Source organism: Prosopis cineraria, unplaced genomic scaffold (assembly GCF_029017545.1).
Source record: "Prosopis cineraria cultivar Desert tree isolate PC_DT_omini unplaced genomic scaffold, ASM2901754v1 PC9, whole genome shotgun sequence".
Lineage (NCBI taxonomy): Eukaryota > Viridiplantae > Streptophyta > Magnoliopsida > Fabales > Fabaceae > Prosopis > Prosopis cineraria.
Genome location: NW_026555340.1, coordinates 17,488,668 through 17,512,593, shown reverse-complemented (window position 1 = coordinate 17,512,593; position 23,926 = coordinate 17,488,668). Strand labels below are relative to the sequence as shown.

General features: G+C 28.9%; 1 protein-coding gene and 1 long non-coding RNA gene across 2 annotated transcripts; both read right to left on the bottom strand.

Moving 5' to 3' along the window:
• Positions 1-7,887: 7,887 nt before the first annotated feature.
• LOC129319367 (uncharacterized) lies at positions 7,888-8,465 on the bottom strand. The gene is made up of 2 exons (XR_008595486.1): positions 8,245-8,465; positions 7,888-8,148 (listed from the first exon to the last, which is right to left on the bottom strand). It is a non-coding gene; the product is annotated as an uncharacterized LOC129319367 (long non-coding RNA).
• A 4,565-nt stretch (positions 8,466-13,030) lies between these two features.
• Positions 13,031-22,220, bottom strand: LOC129319616 (uncharacterized). Its single transcript, XM_054964713.1, has 10 exons — positions 21,978-22,220; positions 21,265-21,395; positions 19,320-19,795; positions 18,958-19,107; positions 17,739-18,676; positions 17,539-17,622; positions 16,515-17,443; positions 14,939-15,054; positions 14,669-14,781; positions 13,031-13,378 (listed from the first exon to the last, which is right to left on the bottom strand). The coding sequence occupies exons 3-10, from the start codon at positions 19,759-19,761 to the stop codon at positions 13,271-13,273; spliced, it is 2,880 nt and encodes a 959-aa protein (XP_054820688.1). The 5' UTR covers positions 19,762-19,795; positions 21,265-21,395; positions 21,978-22,220; the 3' UTR covers positions 13,031-13,270.
• Between the last annotated feature and the right edge of the window lie 1,706 nt (positions 22,221-23,926).

Sequence of the window (23,926 nt, the reverse complement as noted above, 5' to 3'; positions counted from 1 at the left end):
ACCTGAAATTAAGAGCCTATTTGTTTTCTATTTTTAAATTTTTTAAAATAGAAAATTTTAAAAAATTGTTTGGTTACTCCCTCTATTAAAAAAAAAATATAAGTTTAATGTTAAAAAATATAAGTTCCTTTGTAAATGTTGATCCTACTTGTGTCACAAGCCGTTAACTTGCCCTTGTAAACTTTTTTTTTAATAAAAAAAGTCTATTTTATTAATCATTCAAAAAAATATTACATACACTAATTTTCCTGTAAAGAAAAAACAAAACATTTAATACAATTTATACAAAATAACAAAGCATATAAACATGGAATACAACCTATAAAAAAATACACATCAACCTACCAAGCCTACATATAAAACTAAAGCATCATCCTATACCTTGATTTTTTTTTTTTTTCCTTGCTTTAGCATTTCTGCCACAAGTCTCTAATTAAAAAAAAAACTAAAGAAGATGGTAGCTCAAAGAGTATCCTTGTGATAGATCAAAATACCTTCATAAATCGAAATAATTTTACAATGCATCAATACACACTCGCTCATGCCTAGAGTTGGGAAATACAGCCAATCTTTAAAAGGCCCAGGTCTAAAAAGACCAAGTCTAAAAGCCTAAAAATATGTTAAAGCTATTTTTTGAAAACCTAATCCTTACCCTTAAGGCCAAAAGGTTAACTGTAATGTGTGTGTATTCAATTTATATATTTAATCCAAATGTTTGTGATCCAAAAAAAACCTACTACAAATGATATAAGTCTAGAAAAATATATTGAAATAAATCCACAACAAAATCCATATATAGCAACATCATCCAAGTATCATCAGCAAAAAGATTAAGTTTGAGGAACCTAAACACCAATAAATATGTTTAAAGATATTAAGCCTAAACATTTAAGTATCACATCAATATCATCAAACTATTAACTGACATAAAGAAAATAAACACTGGCAACATCATCATTATGGTTGTTTTTGCCTGAAATTCAACTACTACTAATAATAATAATATAATAATAATAATAATAATAATAATAATATAGGATTAAAAAGGCTAGCTTTTTTAAATTCAAAATTCAATTATAGCCTCTAAATCAATAGCCTAGTCATAACTAATTTTAAATTTAAATGGATCAGCCGCCTGACATGCTTGATTTTTTTTCCAACTCTACTCACACCCCTTCACATTCCTTGCCTTCATCCTTTTATATAGACCCTAACAATAAGTCTAATTACCACATTCCTTTCACTAAAACAAATCCTTCAATATAGCAAGCAGGGGCAGAACGTGGATAGAAATGGTGGAGGAGCATATTTAAATAAATTTATTGTATTTTATGCTGATAATTTAGTTTTAGATTTTTTAAAAAAATTAGAATAAAAATTTAACTAAAATAATTTATAATATGAAAAAATCATAAGATAAGCATTATAAAAAAAGGTAAAAAACTATATGCATTGAAAATCTTTTGGGTCATTTGATTTACTTTTAGAAAAAAAATATTTTCAAAGTGAAGCACTTTGATCAAAGTTTATGTAATTTAATAATCAAATAACAGTTAAATACATGAAAATAAAATCTTAAAAGTATATATAAGGTTTGTACTTTGTAACTGTTAATTCTACAAAAGGTTTCTTATAGGCTTTTAAAATAAAAGAGTTGTATTATACTATATAGATAATAAAATAGAGGAGATCCTAGTGTACTTTACTCATATCAATATTAATTTCTATTCTTCTATTACTAATTTTACTACTAAAAAGGTAATATTGATCATGATCAGTAATAAAATATTATTTTTTTAAACCAATATAGTATACAATTTATATCTATTAATATTTAAAATATTATCATTATATATGTATGCACAATTTATTTGCAACGGGTGGGTAGAGATAAAGGGCAAATTTGTCTTTAACAAAAGGAGGGGGACCAGTCAACCCCACACATACCAGACATTACATGGGCCCACTTAAAGTGTAAAGTGGGTCCACCTGACAGCAAAGGCTTCAGAGCCATCTACATTCAGCCAGAAGGTAGAGTCAGCATCCACCATCTTGCCCTTGTAATTCAAAAAAAACATTTTGAAGAAATGACAATGCGGAATCTCCTCAAGTTATTAATTATAAATTATAGACACTAAATTATTAAAATTAAATAATAAGCAGTGATCCTTACTAAAAATTAAAAAATATATATGAGTTTATAAAATTATTCTTGAGTTTACTTGAAAATTAAAAAAATATTGCTAAAATTATTATTGTAGGTTGAAAATATTGTAATATTAATTAAGAAATTAGGATTCACATTTCAAAATGAGTTTTTTTGTATAAAATTTAAATTTTACTTGTAAAACTTTCGAAAGCCACTTATGAATATACGATAGTCAGTAAAAAAATTTTCAAAATCATTTTTGAATATGAAATCAATCACTTGTGAATTTTTATACTTATTATATATAAGTAAATCACTAAAAAATAAAGAAAAATACTACTAAAATTACTATCATGGGGTGTGACTAACTAACCATTGTTACTCTTAGTTGAGAAAAACTAAGATCCCAACTGTTATGGTTGGGACTACTAAAATTATTATTATTATGAGTTGGGACTATTATTAATTTCATTCTCAAGTATGGATTATTTTTTTTCAATCATGATTAACAATAGTGTCAACTTATAATAGTAATTTCAACAGTATCTTTTCTTGATTTTTTAAATAAGACTCGATTAGCTATTTTCTACGATCACTCGAGGGTAATTTTGTAAACTCATGTATATTTTAATTATAAATAAAAACCGTGGTCCATTATTAGGTTTTCTATAATTCAAATCCTTAATTGCAATTAATATCTTATAGGGCTTTTAATTGTATTTGCCCAACACAAAGTTATGGTCCCTTCTTACAGATTTAAATGGTTTTGCGGTCCTTGTACACCATCCATAATTTCCTTTAAAAAATAAAAAAAATAAAAATATTAAATTAACAATGGTTAGGTTCTAATAGAATTAAAGAAAATGATTTGCATATATTACTTCAGATAATTAAAAAAAAAAATTTCAGTTACAATCTGAAAGTTATATTTAAAACTTAAATGACTTATATGCAATTAAAATTGCTAAATTTACAATTATTTGAGTTGATATTATTAACTAATTTTTTAACAAATTTATCAACAATCTAACTGTCAATAATTCAATCTTTTGAAACTTAATTATCATTTTTCTTGAAAAAATAATTGATTTTTTGGTTATTGAGTAACTCAGCAGTTTAATAAAATAAAGCTCAAGTTTCTATTTAAAAGAAAATGAAACATAATGGTATGATTTTTTTATTTTTTTATTTTTTTGCATAAAAAAGCGGTTCAGGGTCAATCCTACTCGTTGTTTCTAACTGTTAGGTAGCCCTTGAAACTTAAAAAAAACAAAGAATATGATGCTTTATAATGGTTTTAAAATGCAGGTATTTGGAGTCCTGGTCCATCATTCATAATATTCTTAAAAAAAACTATTGATTTGACTAGATATTATTAAAAACATGTTGAGTAAATTTAGAAGTTTAATAAAATAAAGCTCAAGATCCTGGACTTTTCATTCCTTTTCAATTAGTGTTTCTAAAATATAACCTTTTGGGTTTTTAATTTTAAAGCTTTTTTTTTTGTAAATATAATCATAATTATTAGAAAGATGGTGAAGAATAAGAATGTCCGTTAATGGTGTGAATTCAGACACAAGGATAATTGACTATCATTACAATATATTATATTTTATAAGGTGTGACCGAGCCCTTTAATAAAATAAATAGTTTTATGGTCCCTTGCTTTATGAAATTGGCATATTCATCATGCTGTTTTTTAAAAAATGAATTTATAATATTAACAAAAGAAGGAGACCTTTTAACCTAACCACGTGTTTCAAATGTTTTACAGTGCATATATTTTAAAAGGAAAATGACAATTGCAGACCTTGTTAATGGATAATGACAATAACAGACTTTAAATTTTAAAAGGATTAAGGTCCTTTGTTGCAATTGATGATTTCATTGGACTAGAATACCCCTTTGACCAATCACCTTTAATTTTTTTCAAAAGTGAATTGTAAATTTGTAGATAATTACTTTTGAATTGTGAGATATCATTTGTACATCTTTGGATAGTGAATTGTAAATTTACATCCATTTATGAAATTAAAGATATCCATTATTTGTAAATCTTTTAATAGTCAATTTGTTAATTTACATACATCCATTTGTAAAATTAAGGATAGATACTTTTGAATATTTAACAAGTCAGCAGCATGTGAAATAATCAATAGTCACTTGTGAATCTTTAATTTAATGAAGACATTTTTAATTGCAAAAGATGTTGGTCTTCCAAGAAATTCTAAAAATTAAAGGCTTGTAATTGTCATTAATCCTCTAACAAGGTTTGTAATTGTTATTTACTCTCTCTCTCTCTCTCTCTCATCACGTGTTAATATCATTCTTAGAAGATTCTTAAACATGATTTTCTCAAAAATGTAATATGGCTAGAACAATAACCAGAATGGATTGAAGGAATTATTAATTTTAACTCAATATAACTCAATTTGTATGATTTTAACTTGCATGGTAAAAACTCTATTCATAAACTTTGACTCTTATGACTCAAATATTATAATTTTATCTATTTAAAATGTTAGTCTCTACATTTTGAAAAATAAAGTTGTAAGAATAATCAACTAGTGTTAGTCCTAATAGAAGAGGTTATAGCTCCTTAACCATGATGCCTCAAGTTCGAGTCTATGTCAATGCAAAAAATGCTCTTGAAAAATTACTTTATTTGAAACTAACAATGTTTAAATATGACCCATTCAAATAGTTATATAAAATAAATTTTTTTATAAATAATAAAGTTATGGGTTAAATGACAATTTTTTCCTTAAACTAAGTCTAGAAGTGTCGATTGTCTAGATCTCTGAATTTTATTTTCAGTATCATATTTCCCTCCAACATTTAAAAATAATATAAATTACTCTTATTTTGACAAATATTAACTTTGACCATTACTAATAAAAAAAATAAAAAATTAAAGAAAATGACCTCAAAATTTGTTATCATTGACAAATATTAATTTTGACTGAGATTCTTCTTCATCATTTCAGATGAACCTTCTTTGCATTTCATCTGCAACCAGTAGCAACTAGAGGTGAGAGACGAATCTAGATATTAATTTTTTGGTCTTTTACCTTCTTTTCCTTCATTTTGGTATACACAGCACTAAGTGAGTGAGGCCATATATGTTCTTTTCCCCTGATTTCACTCAATTAATTAACTAATTTACCACATAAAGTTCCCAAAAATCACGTAAATAATGGGTTCATTATTATATTTGAATTGAGATTTTTGAATTTACAATTGTATGAATTAATATTTATAACTTATTTTCTAAACAAATTTATCAAAAATCTAATTATTATTAATTTAAGGGTTAAGACTAGTCCAGTTGCATTGCACCAAGCGTAAGCTTTCGAGAGTGGCTAGCCATAATGCATTCATTAAACATTAATTGTCAATAGCCTTGTGACCTAATGACATAACTCTTTTGTTGGTAAGGGGTCGCGGATTCGATCTCGCTTGTTATCTTAAACTATAGTGCTTGCCTCTATAATTCTAAAAAGAAAAATTCATTTATAGATTTATTATAAAAAAAATAATGTATAAAAAACTGGACCAATCATTGAATCGGTAAAAAATATATATTAGTTCAATGGCTTAAGGTCAAAATTGTAGTTAAACCGTAATCAAATCAATCATAAATAAAATAGAAAAAACATACCTTTTGATCCTTACACTTTGTTCATATTTTATTATAAGTCCTTGTACTTTTTTTTTGTGTCTTATATCCCTACACTTTTTTTTTTGATATTCTAGATCCCTAAATCAACAAAATAAACAAAGTGTAGGAACCTTAGATGAACATAAAATACTGAAAAATAAAAGTGTAGGGATTCAAAATATTGAAAAAAATGCAGGAACTTATAACAAAATACGAGCAAAGTACAATAACTAAAATGTATGTTTTTCTAATAAAATATTTTATTAAACTAGTCAAGATATTAATTTAATAATTTATTGGTTCAACTGAATGAGTTGACCCAAATTTTTATACTATTTACATCTTTTAAATTAGAGAGCAGATGATACCAAATTATGCATTCCAATGCAGCTCATTGCCCCTCCTCGTGTTGTTAATAAAAGTAATAATTAATAAAATTTAGTTTACAGCAAATCCATGAAATATTAAAACCCATACTTTAACAAACAATAAATGATAAAGTTGCTCAATAATATAACTATGAAAAAACCAATAATTTTAAAGTTTTATAATAGAAAATATTTGTGAATAACTAATATAAAACAATAAATTTTTAAAACCAATCTAGAAGAAAATTTGTCATATAAAATCATATACGATCAAATAATAGTTTGTTTAATAGAATAAATTTAAAAATAACAAGTCTTCAAAAATTCACTTTTTGGATACTTCATCAGAATGATTAACAAGTGTGGACACACAATTCATAAGGGTAAGTAATCAATAAGTACAGCTTAAAGCCATGAAATAATCAAGGGTGATTAGAAGCCACGAAACAAGTGCAGGCACAAAGCTCATAAAACAAGAGTAAGTACGATGCACATGAATATCCATCTTTTCATTTTACGTGTTTGGCTTGCACACAAGGCTAGCACCACCTATAAGTACCTTACTAGTTAGGTATATTATAGCACATTAAGGGCTAAGGAAACTGTCGCTAGCATCCAGTGTTCTAAACTTAATCTCCTAATTAAAATTGAGCTTGCATGGAGTTAAAACATTCATTGAAAATTATTTTTTTTTTCAAAATATAATATTCAACTATCAAATTTTCTTTTTAATTTTCTCCATGTACGAATCATCGTTTTAATAATAATATAAATAATAAAATTTAAACAACATATATGTTTAGAATGAATATTATGTTAATAATGTATTAGATTCAAATATTTTTTAACAATAGCATAATTCTTAATAAATATAAAGTAGATTCTATAATAACAAGTTAATTTAGGTAAGTAAAAAAATGTATGAATCCCAAAATTAAAATTGACAAGATATTTATACAACTTATAAAGAAATAATGTAAAATTTAAATAAAAAAATTTTATAAATGCATTATAAGAAATTATTTAGGATAATACTCGCTCACTTAAAGTTTTTTTAAATTTTAAAACTTGCATCTCTTAACTTTTCTCTTTAATTCAAATCATAATTCTAAAATAATTTATCAGGTAATTTTTCAAGCACTTAGTGTCATTTAAATTTAATCCAAATAATATTAAAGATAATATTATAACCAATTATGTTTTAGATATACTTGAGTTAGTTAAACTTTGATAATTCTCAATTCATTCTTACACATCCTTATAACTTATTCTCAACCACAAGTCATAATAACTCATATTAACCATTCCTATATTTTTTCTAGATTTAATAACATATCATTCAAGCATCCTCTGCATTCTTTTCTCCTATTTTAGTATTTTTAAAATTTCAAAACTTACATATACTCCTTTGAGTAATATTCATAATTTTTCTAGGTTCCGTTATAAAAATTTAATAATCTCACTTCCACCAACAAATTTTTCAAGTATATTTACAAACATTATAAGAACATTTATCATTAACTAAATTATGAGACAAGTTTCCAAGCAAATTCAATAATTTCAACATTTAATTTCTTTATTAATTTTTAGCTAACGTTAATAAAGTAGCATTTCATATTATTCAAAACAGCACGAAAACTTTTCACTCAAGCATTTCTGCAAGCATCTTGAGAGCATTCAATTTCAGCTCACAATATTCATCTAGCCAATTAATCAACTTTCCACATAAATTTTATCATCAACATTCAGCTTAGCATCACAACAAAAATGTGCACAGCATCAACGGAAATATAGTTTAATTTCATCAAAATTTTGACAGCAACTCTGAGGAACAAGGACGTGCTCTTCGGCTAAGGAAAAAGAGAGTAATTCATTTTGCTATAGAAATCAAAGAGGAAGGAGACAAAACCCAGCAGCCTACCTCAAACGAAACTTTAGTGTAGCAACTAAGAGCCAGCACCTGACTGACGCTGAAGAACAAAACAAGAAAAGAACTTCAGCTTGCTACACGAAGAAGGAAAACCAACAATTCTGACTAGTAAAAGAAAAGAGTCGAGCCACCATACACACACGAAACTTGCAGCCATTGAGGAAGAAGAAAGAAACTTGAAGACCACTCACAGCTCGAACCAAGGATGAAACAGAGAGCAATAACAGGGAAAGAAAACAACTACAATGGACAAACAAAGATGGAGAAGAGGGTGGCAGTGAGAACAACGCAGATTGACGGTGAGGAACAAGGAAACGCGACCAAGAAGGAGGAGGAAACTGTGATGATTTTTTAGAGACTTCCTCACCCTTCCTCTGTTCTGGCGTTCAAATGGGAAAGAAGGAGAATAAGAATCTGATGAAAAAGTATTTGGGAATTTTCAAGAGAGGTCTAAAGAAAAATTATGAGAAAAGTATAAAATTTTTTTATAATTAAAAATAAAATTAAATTTAGTTAATAAAATTATAATTTTTGAATCTTCAAAAAAAAAATTAGAATAAATTCTTATAAACTATTACCCTTTACTTGCTATAAGTTTAATTTAAATAAAATGTTAATAAAAAGAGAAAAATTAATTTAAGTTAAAATTTAAATTTAAGGCGATTACAAGTGGAGTATATTTGGCAAATATACTCGCAAGAAAGGTGCTTTTAATCAATGGGGAGAGAATGTGTGCTAGAGAAATATTTAATGAAGGGTATTTATGAAAAGATTAGATAATTTTAAAGGCATCAATCAATTAGTTTTCTTAATTTATGTAAAATAGATAATTTCGTTTTATAAAAAAAGACGGGAATAGTTCATCTATACTAAGTATAAAAAATATATAGATTGTAAAAAAAAAATGTATATAATTACTTCACCTTTCTTAATAAATGATAGCCTGTACTCCCTAGTTCTATTTATAAGATATAGATATAAGTTTTTTTTATTTATAAGTCACATTAAATTTTTATCATATTTTTTTACTATCCCTTAAATATTAGTGAGAAAAAATATATTATTAAAACATGTGCACACATATATATTTAATGAGAGTAAAGCTAAGAATTTATTAAATTTTTAGATAAAGTTAATGTATTTTAATGTTTGTCTTAATTTTAATAAAATATATTAAAAGTAATTTATAAATATATCACGTGATATTTTCAACCTTATTAAAAAAATGTTAATATTTTCATTTTTGTTATTCAAGGCAGCATAAATGACTTGAACATAATAAGTGCCGTTTTGAAATTAAAAACAAGTCAAAAAACACTATGATTGAAATTCTCAATTCAAATCAACAATAAATAAGAGAATATTAGGATTGAAAATAAAAATAAAATATTGTATGTTATTTTATATGTATCGTATTCCATCTGGACAAAACATAAGTATTTTCTTTCTACTAATCTTAATTTAAAATATAAATAGCTTACCCGTTGTAAATTTCTTTTTCATATTTTATCAATTGCATAAATTAACCTAAATTTTTGTGTGAAGTTATTATATTCTTTTCACTCATCATTGATAATTAGGACTAATGATAAAAAGAAAAAATAATAAATATTTTCATCAAAATAAAATTTTTATTAATATGCAAATTATTGCTAAAAATTACTTATATTTTAAATCGGAAAAGACTATGTATAAAAGTAAATGACTTTCATGGTTCAATTTTCGGTTTCCACGAATATTAAAACATATAGAGTTGGCCTTGACTATAAAAGAAAATTCAATGGTGGTTTCCACGAATAAAAAAAAACACGCTCATTGTTGGCATTGATTTGAAAAGAAAATGGAAAAGCAAGGTCAACTTTCCTGCTTTCTTAATTCTCTTTGGTGTCGGATTACATGATGAATTCCACTTTATTAGAATTTTATAAAATATATATTAAATTTTTTAAAGAAAATAGAATCTAATTTTATGAGTGCTTATATTAAAAAAAGTTTATTTTTGTCTAAGGCTAACTCAAGTGCATTGGGTGAATTGGCATATGGATAATGATTAAGGATTCAATGCATTATGATATAACAATTTAACAAAAAAGCTATTTTATAGCTTCTATAAAATTACTCCCTCCATTTTTTATTATAAATCACTTTTAACTACATCACCAAAATTAAAAAATAATGGTTAACTCATCAAATTTATCTTAAAATTAACAAAATTAATATTCTTTTTCAACTATTTCACCAGACTTTAGTTTTAATATTATAACTTTGTCTCCATTAAAGAGAGAAAAAAAATATTTGAGAAGCTATATAGAAACACTAATTTAAAATTAAATTTTTGGTTTTGATTAAAAAAAATTAAAAGTAAATTCTTCTTTTAGTAATTTGCAGCAGGGGTAAAATTGAAAAATGTTAATTAATAATCCTATATGTGACTTGTATTAAAAAGTATCCTATAATAGAAATTGGAGGGAGTGCTTCGTGATTCTATAACATCACAACATGTGTCCATCCAATTAAACTCTCAAACTTAAATAGTGTGCAAGAATTTCTAAAGCAAATGATTGAGGATAAAGTGAGCCAATTAATTCACCCTTTGAAGGCGTACTTAACACCAATTCTCAACTTGAAGATTCCCTAAAGCTAATCTTGAAACAACAGATATGGAATTTAAGACGTCATTTGAGTTAATATATTCTCCACCAAGAAAGAAGCATCATAGTGTGAAGAATAATTAATGGAAACATAACGCATCTTATACCAATATGAATGGATGTGAGATGCTTGATGCAATTTAGTTGAAGCACAATATATTCTATACCAAGAAGCACATGATTCAACTTGTCTAGGAAGTTGAATCAACTTATCTTAAATATTGAGCTTGAGTTTTGGGATATACAGTCGTATTAAATAAATATGTCAACAACATATTCGAGGTGCCGATGAGGTTGCCATGAGTAATAACAATCGTACACGGTAGGGTTTTGGATTAATTTGTGACAATCTTTGTTGCTTCTATCAAAATCATGTTTTGAAGTATCACAATGTATCACACTAAACATATACTCTACATAGTAAGAAATATGTGCTAATGGAAGAGTAACTTAGGGTGATTATTGGGGGTATGAAAACTAAATATGATAAAAAAGACAAGCAAAAAGGAAGAAAGTATGTGAAAAGAGACAAGGGTGAGAGAGTTGAAATGATAATATAATCAGTGGTAGTGCTTGGGTTTTTGCTGCAAATCGGAGAGGAAAAAACAAACTAGATGAACGTTTTCCACATCCAGGTTCAATAATGTGTGTGTGTGTGTGATCAAAAGATAAAGTTACTAATTTCAGTTGATGTTCTTCAATTTATGAAAAAATATGTGATCTTTCAATCTTGCCATTCATTAAAATTAATGACCATAGTAAAGCATTATTCAAGAATCAAAATATGCCAATTTGTTCCAATTAAGGAGGGTAAGATTTAAAAAAAAAATTCAACTACCACATCTTCGTCTTATATTAATAACTAAGTAAAATTTTTAAAACTTTATAACTTAGTCTCTGAGAGAGAGAGAGAGTGTGTGTATTACTCCTTCGTGATATTTTTATAAAAAGCTTATGTGGACACTGGAAAGAAAATTAAATTTGTAACATATTAATAAATTTTAGTTGTTTTTCTTGGTCTTGATGATTTAGTTATATGTTTCCTATAAAAATGATATGGAAAGTATTTGAGTATAAATAAATTATTTTTGGATTTCAAAGGAATTTAAATTTGGAGAATATATAAAATTTAAATCTAGCAAAGCTAAATTATTTAAGCTTTTTTGGAATACTAGAAAATTCTATGCAATAGTAGATAATCTGGCAAAGCTAAATTATTTATCTAAGAGACTTTCAAAGATAATTTCTAAAAATTTAAATTTGATAAATTTCTCATGACTATTGTTTTCTACCTTATTATAATTTAAATACACCTCTAGTTCCCCCACCTCCTCCTTATTTTGGGTTATCAAAAGTTATAACAAGTCGTATCATTTTTACCTTCTTATTTATTGCGGGTTGGTTATTCATCGCCATAGGTTTAACTTACAATTTATTTGGGAGCCTTCACCCAACGAGTATTTTACAAAGAGCCGATAAGAAATTCTATTAATAATTGACCATTTTGATCTTTTAGAACAATTTGATGAATTTAGTAGATCTTTTTAGAAGACCTTAATGATCATAGATAAAACCTATCCTATATACTGTGAATAATATGACTTGCTTTACAAACTTTATACAACATAACAAGAAAAAAAATGTCTAGTCTATATGTGAAATATGCAAATGTTAATTTGCAAGTGAAAGTAGGCATTAAAACATGGACTTATCCCTCAATCAAGGTCATCAATTTGAGCATTGTGAATGCAAAAATATCAAATTGATAATATTAGAGTTAATATTCAATTTAAACCCTAAACTATAAGTTCGAAAACAATTTAAATTCTAAACTTTTACAATGTATATTTTAAACTCTAAATAATTAAAGTTGGTATAATTTTACCTCCACCATTAAATTAAAGCAAAGATCTATTTTTTTGTCAAAAAAATGAGACTTAATACATAATTTTTCTCAAAGAACAGTAAAGGGAAGAGGGAGTGTAAAATTTGATAAAAATCTAGCATTAGACCCTATTTTTTAAAAAAATACCGAATACGTAGTTTAATTTAACAATAAGGGTAAAATTACATTAACTTTAATTATTTAAGATTTAGCTTATACATTATAAAAATTTAGGATTCAAATCACCTTTAAACCTATAATTCAAGGTGTAAATTGCATATTAACCCATAAAACTATTTCTTTTAGGTTCACAATAATTGAAACTACTTAGTAGTATGGTCACCCCAATGTTTTTCTTTTTAAAGGAGTGTATTGAGATTAATGGCTTTTTAGAAGATAAAGACAATTCTTACCCACAGAATGTTGCTGATGATATTCACAAATATTTGATGATAGTGAGCAACACTATCTATTCTGAATTTCATTTACTATACACTGATTTGGATCATAAATTTTTATTCAAACAAAAAAAAAGTAAAAAAAAAAAAAATAGTATAACTATGAAAAATATAACAAGCTCAGGCGTCTTCTTAGTTACCTTATTGGTAGCCTGAATAAATAAATGTCTAGAATCCTAATGTGTGTTTCTTTTTAACTTTTTCTATCAGATCTTCTTCAGATGGAATGTTGTTGCCAGCTTTTGAGGTTGCGTCCCACCATGCCATGATTTCTTCCTGTGAAGATTAAGTGAAATATTGAAGATGAAGTCCAAAAGGATATCCAGAGACAGTTATCTTTTTTTTTTTTTTTGGCTTTGTTACAAAGGCAGTTGGGTAGAGAGACTAAAAAGAAAGCCAAATGAATTTTTTTTTTATTGCGCACATGTAAACAGAAGCAATCTTATTCAAAGTATTGTTCATGAGCACCTTTTTCAATAAAAATTTAAATCTTAATTCATCACATTGTGAGAAATTAACTTCTTCTAATAAACCTAATCTTTATTGATTAAATGAGATTATTGAAAGGGATCTTTTGATTAACATTTCTAGAGATTTGTTTGTTGACAGACTTTGCAAAGTAAGATAAGGCTTGTTTTTCTACCAATAGGATAAGGCTTTTTGTTACAAAAGCAGTCATTATTTTTTTTTAATATAATGAGCAATAAATCTTTTGCTCTTAGCAAAATAAATAAATAAGAGGTTGGCTTAAGTGGTAAGGTATGTATAAAAGTCTAGGATTCAAACTTCCTTGATATAATTAAAGAAAAAAGAAAAACTAGAAAAGACATACAATAGAATAATGCTAACATAGATTAAAAAAAGACATGATCTAAGAACAGGTATCTTTATAATCTTTTTCAAATTTTTTTGGTAAAAAAATAAAATTATTGGTAATTTTTTTATTTAAATCCCAATAAAATTATATTTTGCATATGAAAATAATTTCATGAATAGCCAAAGAATGATTTTTTTCAAAAAAAAAAGTCATTAGAATGAACTAGACCGAGCTAAACTGCAAACATAATCACCTTTTGGTCCCGGTCATATATTTCAGATGAAATAACAAGGAATTTAAATACACCGAAGTTTATGCAATCCTAATATAAAATCTCATTTCAGTTATTAACATTAAATCAAATAATCCAAATCTTCAGTCCTTCACAAATTATCAAGAGTAATGCTACTTTGTACAGTAACCTTTTTTTTAAAATGAATTTTGCAGAAACTGCTAAAGTGGCTGCATCTAAGCTTCATTAAAAGAACTGAAGTAATTAAAACTACTTGCTCAAATGCAACCATATTATTAAATGGATAAGACTAGAATAAAGTTTTTGCTAAAAAGTTTATCTGAATATGAAGTTTGATATGTTCAAATAACTTGAAAATAGCAGCCAGAAAATCATGTCCTCCAGTACAAATTATCACGTTTGAATTTCACCAGTTATGAAGCATCAATGACGTTAAATCAATAACTGCAATAACAATAGATACAGTAAAAGAACTTGATGAAAAATAGATTGTTACCTCAAGAAAATCATGATTGGATATATACTGACTTTCAACCATACACTTGATCCCTCCAACAGTCACGGAGATAGATCTTCTGGCTTTCTGCTGAGGACTCTGTCTCTGGGACTCTGTCAATAACAAAACAAAATAAAAACAGAAGCAAGAAAGAATCATGACTCATCAAAATCAAAGAACTTTGAAGAATTTCTATAATTTAATCCAAGTAACATTACAAAATGCACATCCTATGTAGAAATAAAGGACAAGATGTAAATTTAGTTATACCATTTATAGAAGCGACAACGTATCCAGATCTCCACAGCCCTTCTTCCCACTTCCCAAGCCGCAAGCGCAAGAAGAAGCCATCAAGGTTTGATATAGACATATGAGAGTTTATCCATCTGTTGTAAAGGACGTTCTGTCAAATGTAGTAGAAGACTAGAAGTTGAAGAGAAATAATTGTATTGAAAATGAAATTGGTAAATGTTTTCTAATTATGATGGCTCAACACAAACATAAACTTTGTTGCTCTGTGTGCTCACATGCGTGTGCGTGTGCGTCTACAAATGACAATTGAAGTATCTCATTTATATTTATTCGTTAACACTTTACTCTTGGCTTTTAGTAAATATTCTACTGACAAGTAAAACAATTATAAGGTTTGGTCGGCCAGCACAAGGTTAGCCTTTTAAAATTATACATCTCAAATTTAATTTAATTTTGAAACATGTAAAATAATATATATATATATATATATATATATTATCCTGTAATGGATTTGAAAGTGAAATCCTGGTCCTTCTTTCTATTCAAAATCAAGAGGTCAACAGAATGTTATGAGTGAGAGAGAGAGAGAGAGAGAGAGAGGCATCAATGGAAGACATGCATAAACATCTCAAGGTGCTTTTAGAAACGGAAAAAGATATTTTTACCTTTTAAACTTTGGTCTAATTACAACTTGAGCACATCGATTCTTAATGGTAACAAAATTCTCCCTCTTCTTCGTATAAAAATTTTAACTCCCAGTCTCATTTTGGTGTGTCTTAAACTTCTCCTAGGATCAAAGAGATGCTTGTTAAAATATTAAAGTTCACGTAGTTACCCTTTCAGGAGTAAATTTTTTTCCTTTGGAAATTCACTGAATTTAAGAAAAGAAATTTCGAGATGATCCCTTCGTGGATACATTTATAAACATAATCTAAACTAGAGCCCTTCTAATTTCATAAATTCATGATTAATAAGTCCATGCAATTAGAAGTTAAGGGAGGAATAGAGTTTCTCTGCTGCAAAACGAGCATCAGGGCCTCAAAACAGAGGGACCCAAAATTTTTCTTTTTATTTAAATAAAATCAGATGGTTCTCCACGCACAGCAAAGAATCAAAGTAATCAAAGGAGATCAAATTATGAGACAAGACCAATCCATGGTGCTGCTCAGAAGTTCAAGATCATATTTGCAAGCTTTTGCCCACTCAATGTAGATAGGTTTTTTTTTTTTTTGCAAAAAAAATGGAGATGGGTTCTTTTTTTTCATTATGTTTGAACTAGTTTATGCAGGACTTGCAGGTAGGAAGGCTCTTCTGATAAGAAACAATGACGAAAAGGATATAAATGGTCAATAGCCAAAATACAAAAGAAGGTTCTTCCCGAAAACCTTCATGCTAAGAAAAGGATGCACAGTTAGATCACATAATTTTCATCTTGATTCAGACTAATGCCACATGAAGATATGATTTAAATAATTACTACTGATTTTAAGAATTTGCATGCATCATGCGCATTGACACACATAAGTTGTTCACGATTTATGCAATATACAAGGACTTTGTTTGAGAACATGAAAATTACTTGTGTATTACTTACTTGAGGATTTCGGTGCGAGACAAACGAAGCTTTTTCACTGCATCAAAGATTCTCTTTGTTTTATCCGAAATCTGCCTCCCAATGAAGCCATATGGAGATGTCATAGAGCTTCCCTTCAATCTGCATTCCATTGAACTTGAACCAAAGACTTCCTTGATTAATACACGGGACCCTATATTCTCTGAGGGTATCATTTCATTTGATGACTGCTTCAAATCAAGATTTTGATTTGCTTCAGGGTCAATTCCAGCATTTATAGCACCTCCAGGCAACAGATAGTCCACCTCACTAGGTAGAGGTCTAGCAGTCTCTTCTTTGCCTGAATTAAAATTAGTTTCATTTGGACTACAGTCATTGACTAAAGCACTGACTTTCATATCATGTTGCCCAATTTGAACTGAAGTGGGACATGATATTGCCCAGTGATTGGGCTGAAAGCATCTAATGCATAAGCATGGTAGTTCCTCCAATTTCCCATAAGAACTGATATTTTTTTGAAGAGCTTCAAGCTCACTCTCTGCAATCTCTGAGCAATCATGAAGTTGGTGACCTCTTGTCCCACAGAACATACAGGTCTTGTTCATGTGAGTGGTACTACTGGTTCTGTACAATGGATTGATATGTTTGGTGGCATCCAATCTCCTTGCAAACGCAGAAGCTATTGTCTCTGAATTTGTGACTTTTGGAGACGGTGAAACTGGGTTGAGATAATGAATTGATTTATGATCATCATCTAAATTATTCTTAGCATCAATTGAAGTCTTCCCATACATTGAACAACAACTGTGTGACTCTTTAGCCTCTCTACTGTCTTCATTCTTAAACTTGTGTTCGGGAGTCTTTGAGTGATCAGAGATTGTCAAAGAGGCTGTTGATTTTGAGAAAATCGAGTTATCCATAGACTTCCAAGAGGACTTCTGTTGTACAAATTATCTTCCTTTTTCTCACAGAACACATAGGCATCATCATTCTCAGTATTATTTGTATTCTGTCTTCCTGAAGATGAATTTTCCTTACTAAATACCAAGTTGAAACAATTTTTATTTTCCACTGAATCATTTTTACTGCTTTCATGACTGATAACAGCATTTATTGGTCCAACCTTGGTCTGGGTGGATGGACCAGCATCACATCTCCAAGCAGATTGCTCAGACTCATTTGATGGAATACATTGTTTGTAAAGGCCATCATTCTCCGCACAACATGTTATTGGAGTTGCATCTATTCCATGTTCTTTGTTACATAGATCTTCAGAACTATCTCTTTCTTGATGACTGGCACTTGCAATTCTTGTTCCCCAGGGGCAATATATGGCCTGAAAAATGGATTGGAAGCCAGCACTTTTTGGCTCTGGATCACAGTTCTTCTTATTGCCTGCGATGAATTTTGGATCAGCAGCTGATGACCATGATTGGTATGTTCAAGTGTGAGAGGCAAAGGGTTTACCTCGTCTCGAATTGTTTGCGAAAATCCTTTCCTCATGTTTGATATCCAGTTCATGAAGGAACTATCTTGTTTGACAAAGTATTTGGGACTTGAAGCTTCTTGGACTTGCTTTTTGAATCTTTTACTCCCAACCATTAACTGCTGTTGTAAGTTCCAACTCCTCTTACCTTTCAAAAACAACCCAGCACTGTTACAGCTTTCAACACTTTCATGGCTGTCATCCTCTTCCTCATCCTCCTTCGATAATCTTACATCACCATCAGGAAGGGCCTTTTCCTTGCCTTTGATGTTTATTATTTTAATTTCACTATTACTTGGAGAATGCAAAATTGGAAGATTCGTATCACATAGAGGTATCATTTCATTGTCCTGAGATTTATTATCAATTTCTCTAGAATTTGAAGCTAGATTTCCACTTGCTCCACAAGCAGCATCACAGTTGAAAGTTCGTGAATCATTTTCAGCAGTTGACTCCAGTTTTTCCAAGGCACCTCTGCTGGAAGAAGTTGAATTGGTTCCTGCACCAGTACCCTTATATTCAGTTACCAGCTCATCTTTAGCACATAAATCATCATTTGTTTCAATTTCCTGATTGCTGATACCTATGTCTCCGCCCCCACTAGCAGGATCCCTTGGCAGTGGATTCTGCTCCATGCTAGATTTTAGTTCATCTACTTGATGTAATAGTACGTCAAATGACCTTTTGTTAACCTCACCTGCAAGAAAATCAAGATACAGGTGACATTTCAGATTTGCATAAAAGGAAGAACTTCTGAGCAAGAATTTCAATAGAACTCCCACTTTTAAACTAGGAAATGGTCTCAAAATTGAGAAGCTATGTATTTACAGAAAATGCCCACCGGATAAATTGAGATATTCTATACTATAAAACAATATCCATGACTATGATATCAATCAGGCACAAAGAATATCTGATAAGCTTTATTATTGTAATCCCAAGAGAATCGTAAAATCTTCCTTCAGACAAGTGTGACACCTGAGATTGTGGAAGATTTCTGTCCCTTCATTTGAGACATATGAGCAGTCCCAGTGTTGTCTTCATTGCAAATCTTTACGTTCTCCTTCTGATCATGTAATTTTAATACTCCATCAGCAGTTTTTGTTCCCTCCATATTACCAATAAATCCTGCCAAACAAGAGTTCTGAGGAATTAAGAATATGTTTTTCCAGTAAACAAAAAATAGTAGAAAAGTCGGTAGTATACTAATACCAATCTGGATAACTCTTTTTCTTTTCTCATTCAGTTTGGTTCATTTGTGCCATGGATTGACTTCAAACCTACCTTTATCTGCAGTTATAAGGGAAGGAGGAAGGAGGGATTAGTGATGTTACCCTTACCTGTTTCATGTTCTTTATGTGCTTTATATTCTGGCTTGACACCTGGATCACTTGTGGGATGCCCAATGGGAGTATCTATATCTATATCATTAATACCAGTCTTTACACATGTGGCAGCAACAGGTTCATCAGCTGGAGAGCTCTCCCCAATGGCACTCTGTGGAGGAGCAAGAACCATATTGCAGGATCCAACATCCCAAAATAGGGAGGCATTCTTGTCAGCAAAGCTTGAATCCGCACATTTAAGGCTCAAGCCTTTATCTGGAGACCAAACTAGTTCAGATAGAGCGTTAGAGGCAACAAATTTCATGTCTAATCTGGAAGATGCATTTGCACCTGCACCTGAATCATTATTCAAAGTCTTCCAAATGCAATGGCTAGGATCATTTGTGCCAAGTTCCAAATCTGTATTTGGTTCTATCTTTGCATTTTCTGAACTCATCCTTGTATAATTATAAACTTTTCACCAGGAGATCCTGAAATAATATTGAACTTCAGCTTTGTGTAACATTGTGATTGAAATGAAAATTCTGAGTACAAGGTATTTGTCAATGTGGAGGGAACAAGAGCCATAGATGAAGGTTGTATTGAATTATGATTTCATAAGATAACATAAGTCGCACTAGAGCTACAGAAAATTTCATGCTATGAATTTTGTATATACTTTACTATTACCATTATGTAAACAAATAGTACCAAGAAAAACCACAAACACAACCAAACTTTCTACAAGTTACCTTGCATGCCCATGCAAAACCATAGGAACACAAGCCAACATAATTATTTCAAAGATCATTAAGTGACACAAAAGATTCATTTTATATTTCTGGACATTTGACTAGAATTAGGCAACAATTGCGGCTAGCTCTAACTGCACTTATGTACTCTAATTGCAGCTTATATGATTTCTGTCCACACTTTATTTACTTATTTATTTCCCATCCAGCTAGGAAAGTCTAGTGCGTGAGCATAAGGATATTTAAAGAAGCACTCATTCCAATGAAATAACAACTATTAAAGAGAATACATGTAGATGAATAGTAAATGAATAGTGATAAGTGATTTTGCTCTTATATTGATATATTGATTTCTTAATCCACATATGAACATAATTCTCTTTGAAGAATTTTATCCTTTGGTCTAGATTTTTCAAATACAAAAACATTAACCTTAATAGTCATTAGAGCTGTTACAATCTGATGTGTAGTGGTGGAAAGATAAGAGAAAAATATAAATAATAAGTGAATTAGTAGTTAGTTAGTTGGGAGTTAGTTACCGTTTGAATAAATGAGAAGGGAACCTATATAAGGCATCAAAAGGTTCAATTCTTTAGATAACATAAAAGGCTATTCCAACAAATTATTGATCTAATTAATATTTCGCAAACTGCTTCTTAAAAATAAAAACTAATAATGGAATCCATGGTTTTGGTTCTTATAATATTCACATCATGAAATTTATTTCCTCATGAAAATTATTTCCCATTTAATTTTTTTTTTGTTTTTATAGTTTTTTGAGAATCAATGTCAAATACAAGATCTATAGCAGGCCACACTGTTTACAAGCTGTGAATGGTGCACCTCATTCTTCATACTTTATGCAAAGCACTGGTGGCCTACCTAGTTTATTAACGATATTGTAATATTTATAGATTTTCACATATTGCAATGATCACATACAATCCCCATTTAGACATCAATTTTATTTTATACACCATTCATACTATTTCAAAGCTATGATGCAGAGACACATCGATAAAGGTTGTCAATGCTAGACACCTGTTAGACATTCGAATTAAACATGATGCAACACTTCAAATTACATACGCACTACAAATTTTTTGGCGTTGCAGTGTTGGGTTTTTATGTCAGTGTATCCATGCTCCCCGATTTTAAAATTAAGACTTCTGTACACGCAATAAAAAAGGTATGAGCTTGCATCTAACCTACATCTTGCGGTTGAAGCAATTTGATATCCCAAGTAGGAGGTGGATCTCGGCATCGATGTGCTTCTAGGAGGGTGTTCTTCTGTGCCCTCTCTTCCTCAAGCTTGGGTATAAATTATTATACCTGGGATCTAAACAAGAACTTAAATTAAGATTACCGAATACTGATTTATAGCTCAAAGTTTCCTCCGGCAAATAATATCAAAAGTTCAACACAAGTAGGGCTAAACCTCACCAGTCCAAGAAACACGCTACCATACAAATACCAAATTAAGTGTATTAATTTTAATAAGGTAATAAAACTGAATTTTGAGCTTACCCTCCAAATTATCAAAAATCTACTTCATGCACACCCCAAACCGCAATTTCAACATATGAACCCAAGAGACAAAAGCAGGCAAAGATAGTTTATTAGCTAAGCGTTTCTCGTTGTTGAATAATCAAGACAACGGTAAGAAGCTCTTGTCCATTGGGTATAGAAAAGTTTATGGCTACCCAAAGAATTAAAAGAAAAAACCATAGAGATTAAAACGAGATATAGCATTATATATAGTAGATAAAAGACATAATGAAGCAGGAATCAGAGTAAAGCAAAAGAGAAAATGAAATATGTCTCCGTTAGCTCTGTAGGGAAATGCAGGAGAGACTGACCAAGGGGTCGAGCGAAATTGAAAATTCTGATGAGAGGCTATCAGAGAAACAAACAAACATACCTCACATAGAACGACACTGTCGAGTTGGCCTATCTTAAACCAAAAGAGAAAAGGAAGAAAAAGGTAGAGAGAGAGAGAGAGAGATGGAGAGAGAGGTTTGATTCTGCGTTTGTGCTGAGAGGGCCTGAGAGAGAAGAGACTGCCGGAAACAGACGTTCGGCAGTCACAGTTCCATGAATCTCTCTGCCTTTTCTGAACTGTGAGGCTAAGGACGTCCCACGTCGACGTCTCTTCATGCCTTGACGGTTCTGTTACCCTTGCACTTGAACGTGAGGGTGGGCCAGTATTTATATACAACACCCCAATTTTTATTTTTTATTTTTTGAGCAAAATACAACACCACAAATTTGCTCAATATTTTTTTTAGTTACCAAAGTATTTTACAATCATAAAAATAAAATTAATCTATCAAAAAATTTGAATTATTCTCTTTTAAATAATACTCTTTCACACGCGCTTTCAAAAATCAAACTTTTAATAATACTTAAAGATCCATACAGCTATCGTTTGTACTACAGCCACTTAATATTTGCTCAATATTATAGTATTAATGCTTCCATGATACCAATGATTACATAGCTCAATTGGTAAGTTGCGCCAATTTAATTAGTGATTTCAAATTTGAGTTCTGGCAATTTAGCTATGTTAAATAGGATAATTGTATTAAAAAATGCCTCCATAATATTTGAATTTTTTAGAATTTTTCTTTGTTTCAAAATAAAATAGATTAAGTAATTTTATAATTTTTTATTTATATCTTTACTTTATTTATTATCTTTTTAAAAAAGTTTATTAAAATTTTAGTTGTTATTATTAAGACATTTATATGAAGTATTTAATGGGAGTATAATTAAAAAATAATATAATTTTTTAAAAAAAGTAAGGTTTCAACTAATATTTTTTAATAATTATAAAATAAAAGATTAAAAAAATTAATCATTTGATCCCTATAATTTTAATCTAATTATAACTTACTCCTTATAATTTTAACTCAATTGTAATTCAATTCTTAAATTTTGACTCTCATAGCTTAGTCCCTATAGTCAAAACTATTTCAATATTGGGCCTGCTATTTTAAAAAATAAAATTATAAAAATTAAAACTATTTTAAAATTAAAATAGTTTAGTAATTTAAAATATTAGTCCTAAATTTTAACATAATTTTAATCCTTATGGTTTTATTTTTTTAAAAAAAATAAGGACTAATATTTGAAATAGTTAAAATTATAAAGACTAAATTTCAAGAGTTAAAATTTAAGAATTGAGTTACAAATGAGTTAAAATTATAAAGACTGAATTTTAAGAATTAAAGTTTAAAAATTGAGTTAAAAACTGGTTAAAATTATAAGGATTAAGTTGCAAGTTAAAGTTTAAGGATTAAATTATAATTGAATCAAAATTATAAAGACTAAATGATTGATTTTATCAAAAAAATATATAATTAACTTTATATGTTTATATAGTACTTATCAATGTCTTATACACTAGGGTGAGTTTAATATAAAAAAAATATCGTTCAAAGGCCACTGAAATAATTTAATATTAAATAAGAATTAATAATTAATTAATAAATATTCTTTTGTATCTAATAAGAAGTATTCACTAATTCATAAATTCAAGAATCTAAAAGAGTTTGGACATAAAAAAGGACAAGTATAAATCATGATTCAACTAGTAATTATTCATTAATTAATAAGTACCATTTGCATTTAGTAAGAAATTATTCACTAATTGACATATTAAAAAAAGAAAAAAATTAAGATTATTATTATTATTTTTTATCTAAAATTATTTTTAAATTAGTTCTCTGGTCCTATAATAATATTCATATTTTATTGGTACTTTTTTAATATTAAATTGCTTTGGTTGAATGATCTTTTCTTAAGATAATGTGGTGTCAAACAATTTTATACAACTTTTTACGAGCAACTTGAAAGAAAGAAAACAAC

What these genes read in the sequence shown, in the direction of transcription:
- LOC129319616 (XM_054964713.1), bottom strand. Translation starts at nt 19,761, where the DNA reads ATGAGTTCAGAAAATGCAAAGATAGAACCAAATACAGATTTGGAACTT. An exon ending in ATGTAACAAAGAACATGGAA is followed by an intron (nt 17,623 to 17,738) that starts TAGATGCAACTC and finishes CCATCCACCCAG; the next exon opens with ACCAAGGTTGGACCAATAAA. An exon ending in CCAATCATGATTTTCTTGAG is followed by an intron (nt 13,379 to 14,668) that starts GTAACAATCTAT and finishes TAATCTTCACAG; the next exon opens with GAAGAAATCATGGCATGGTG.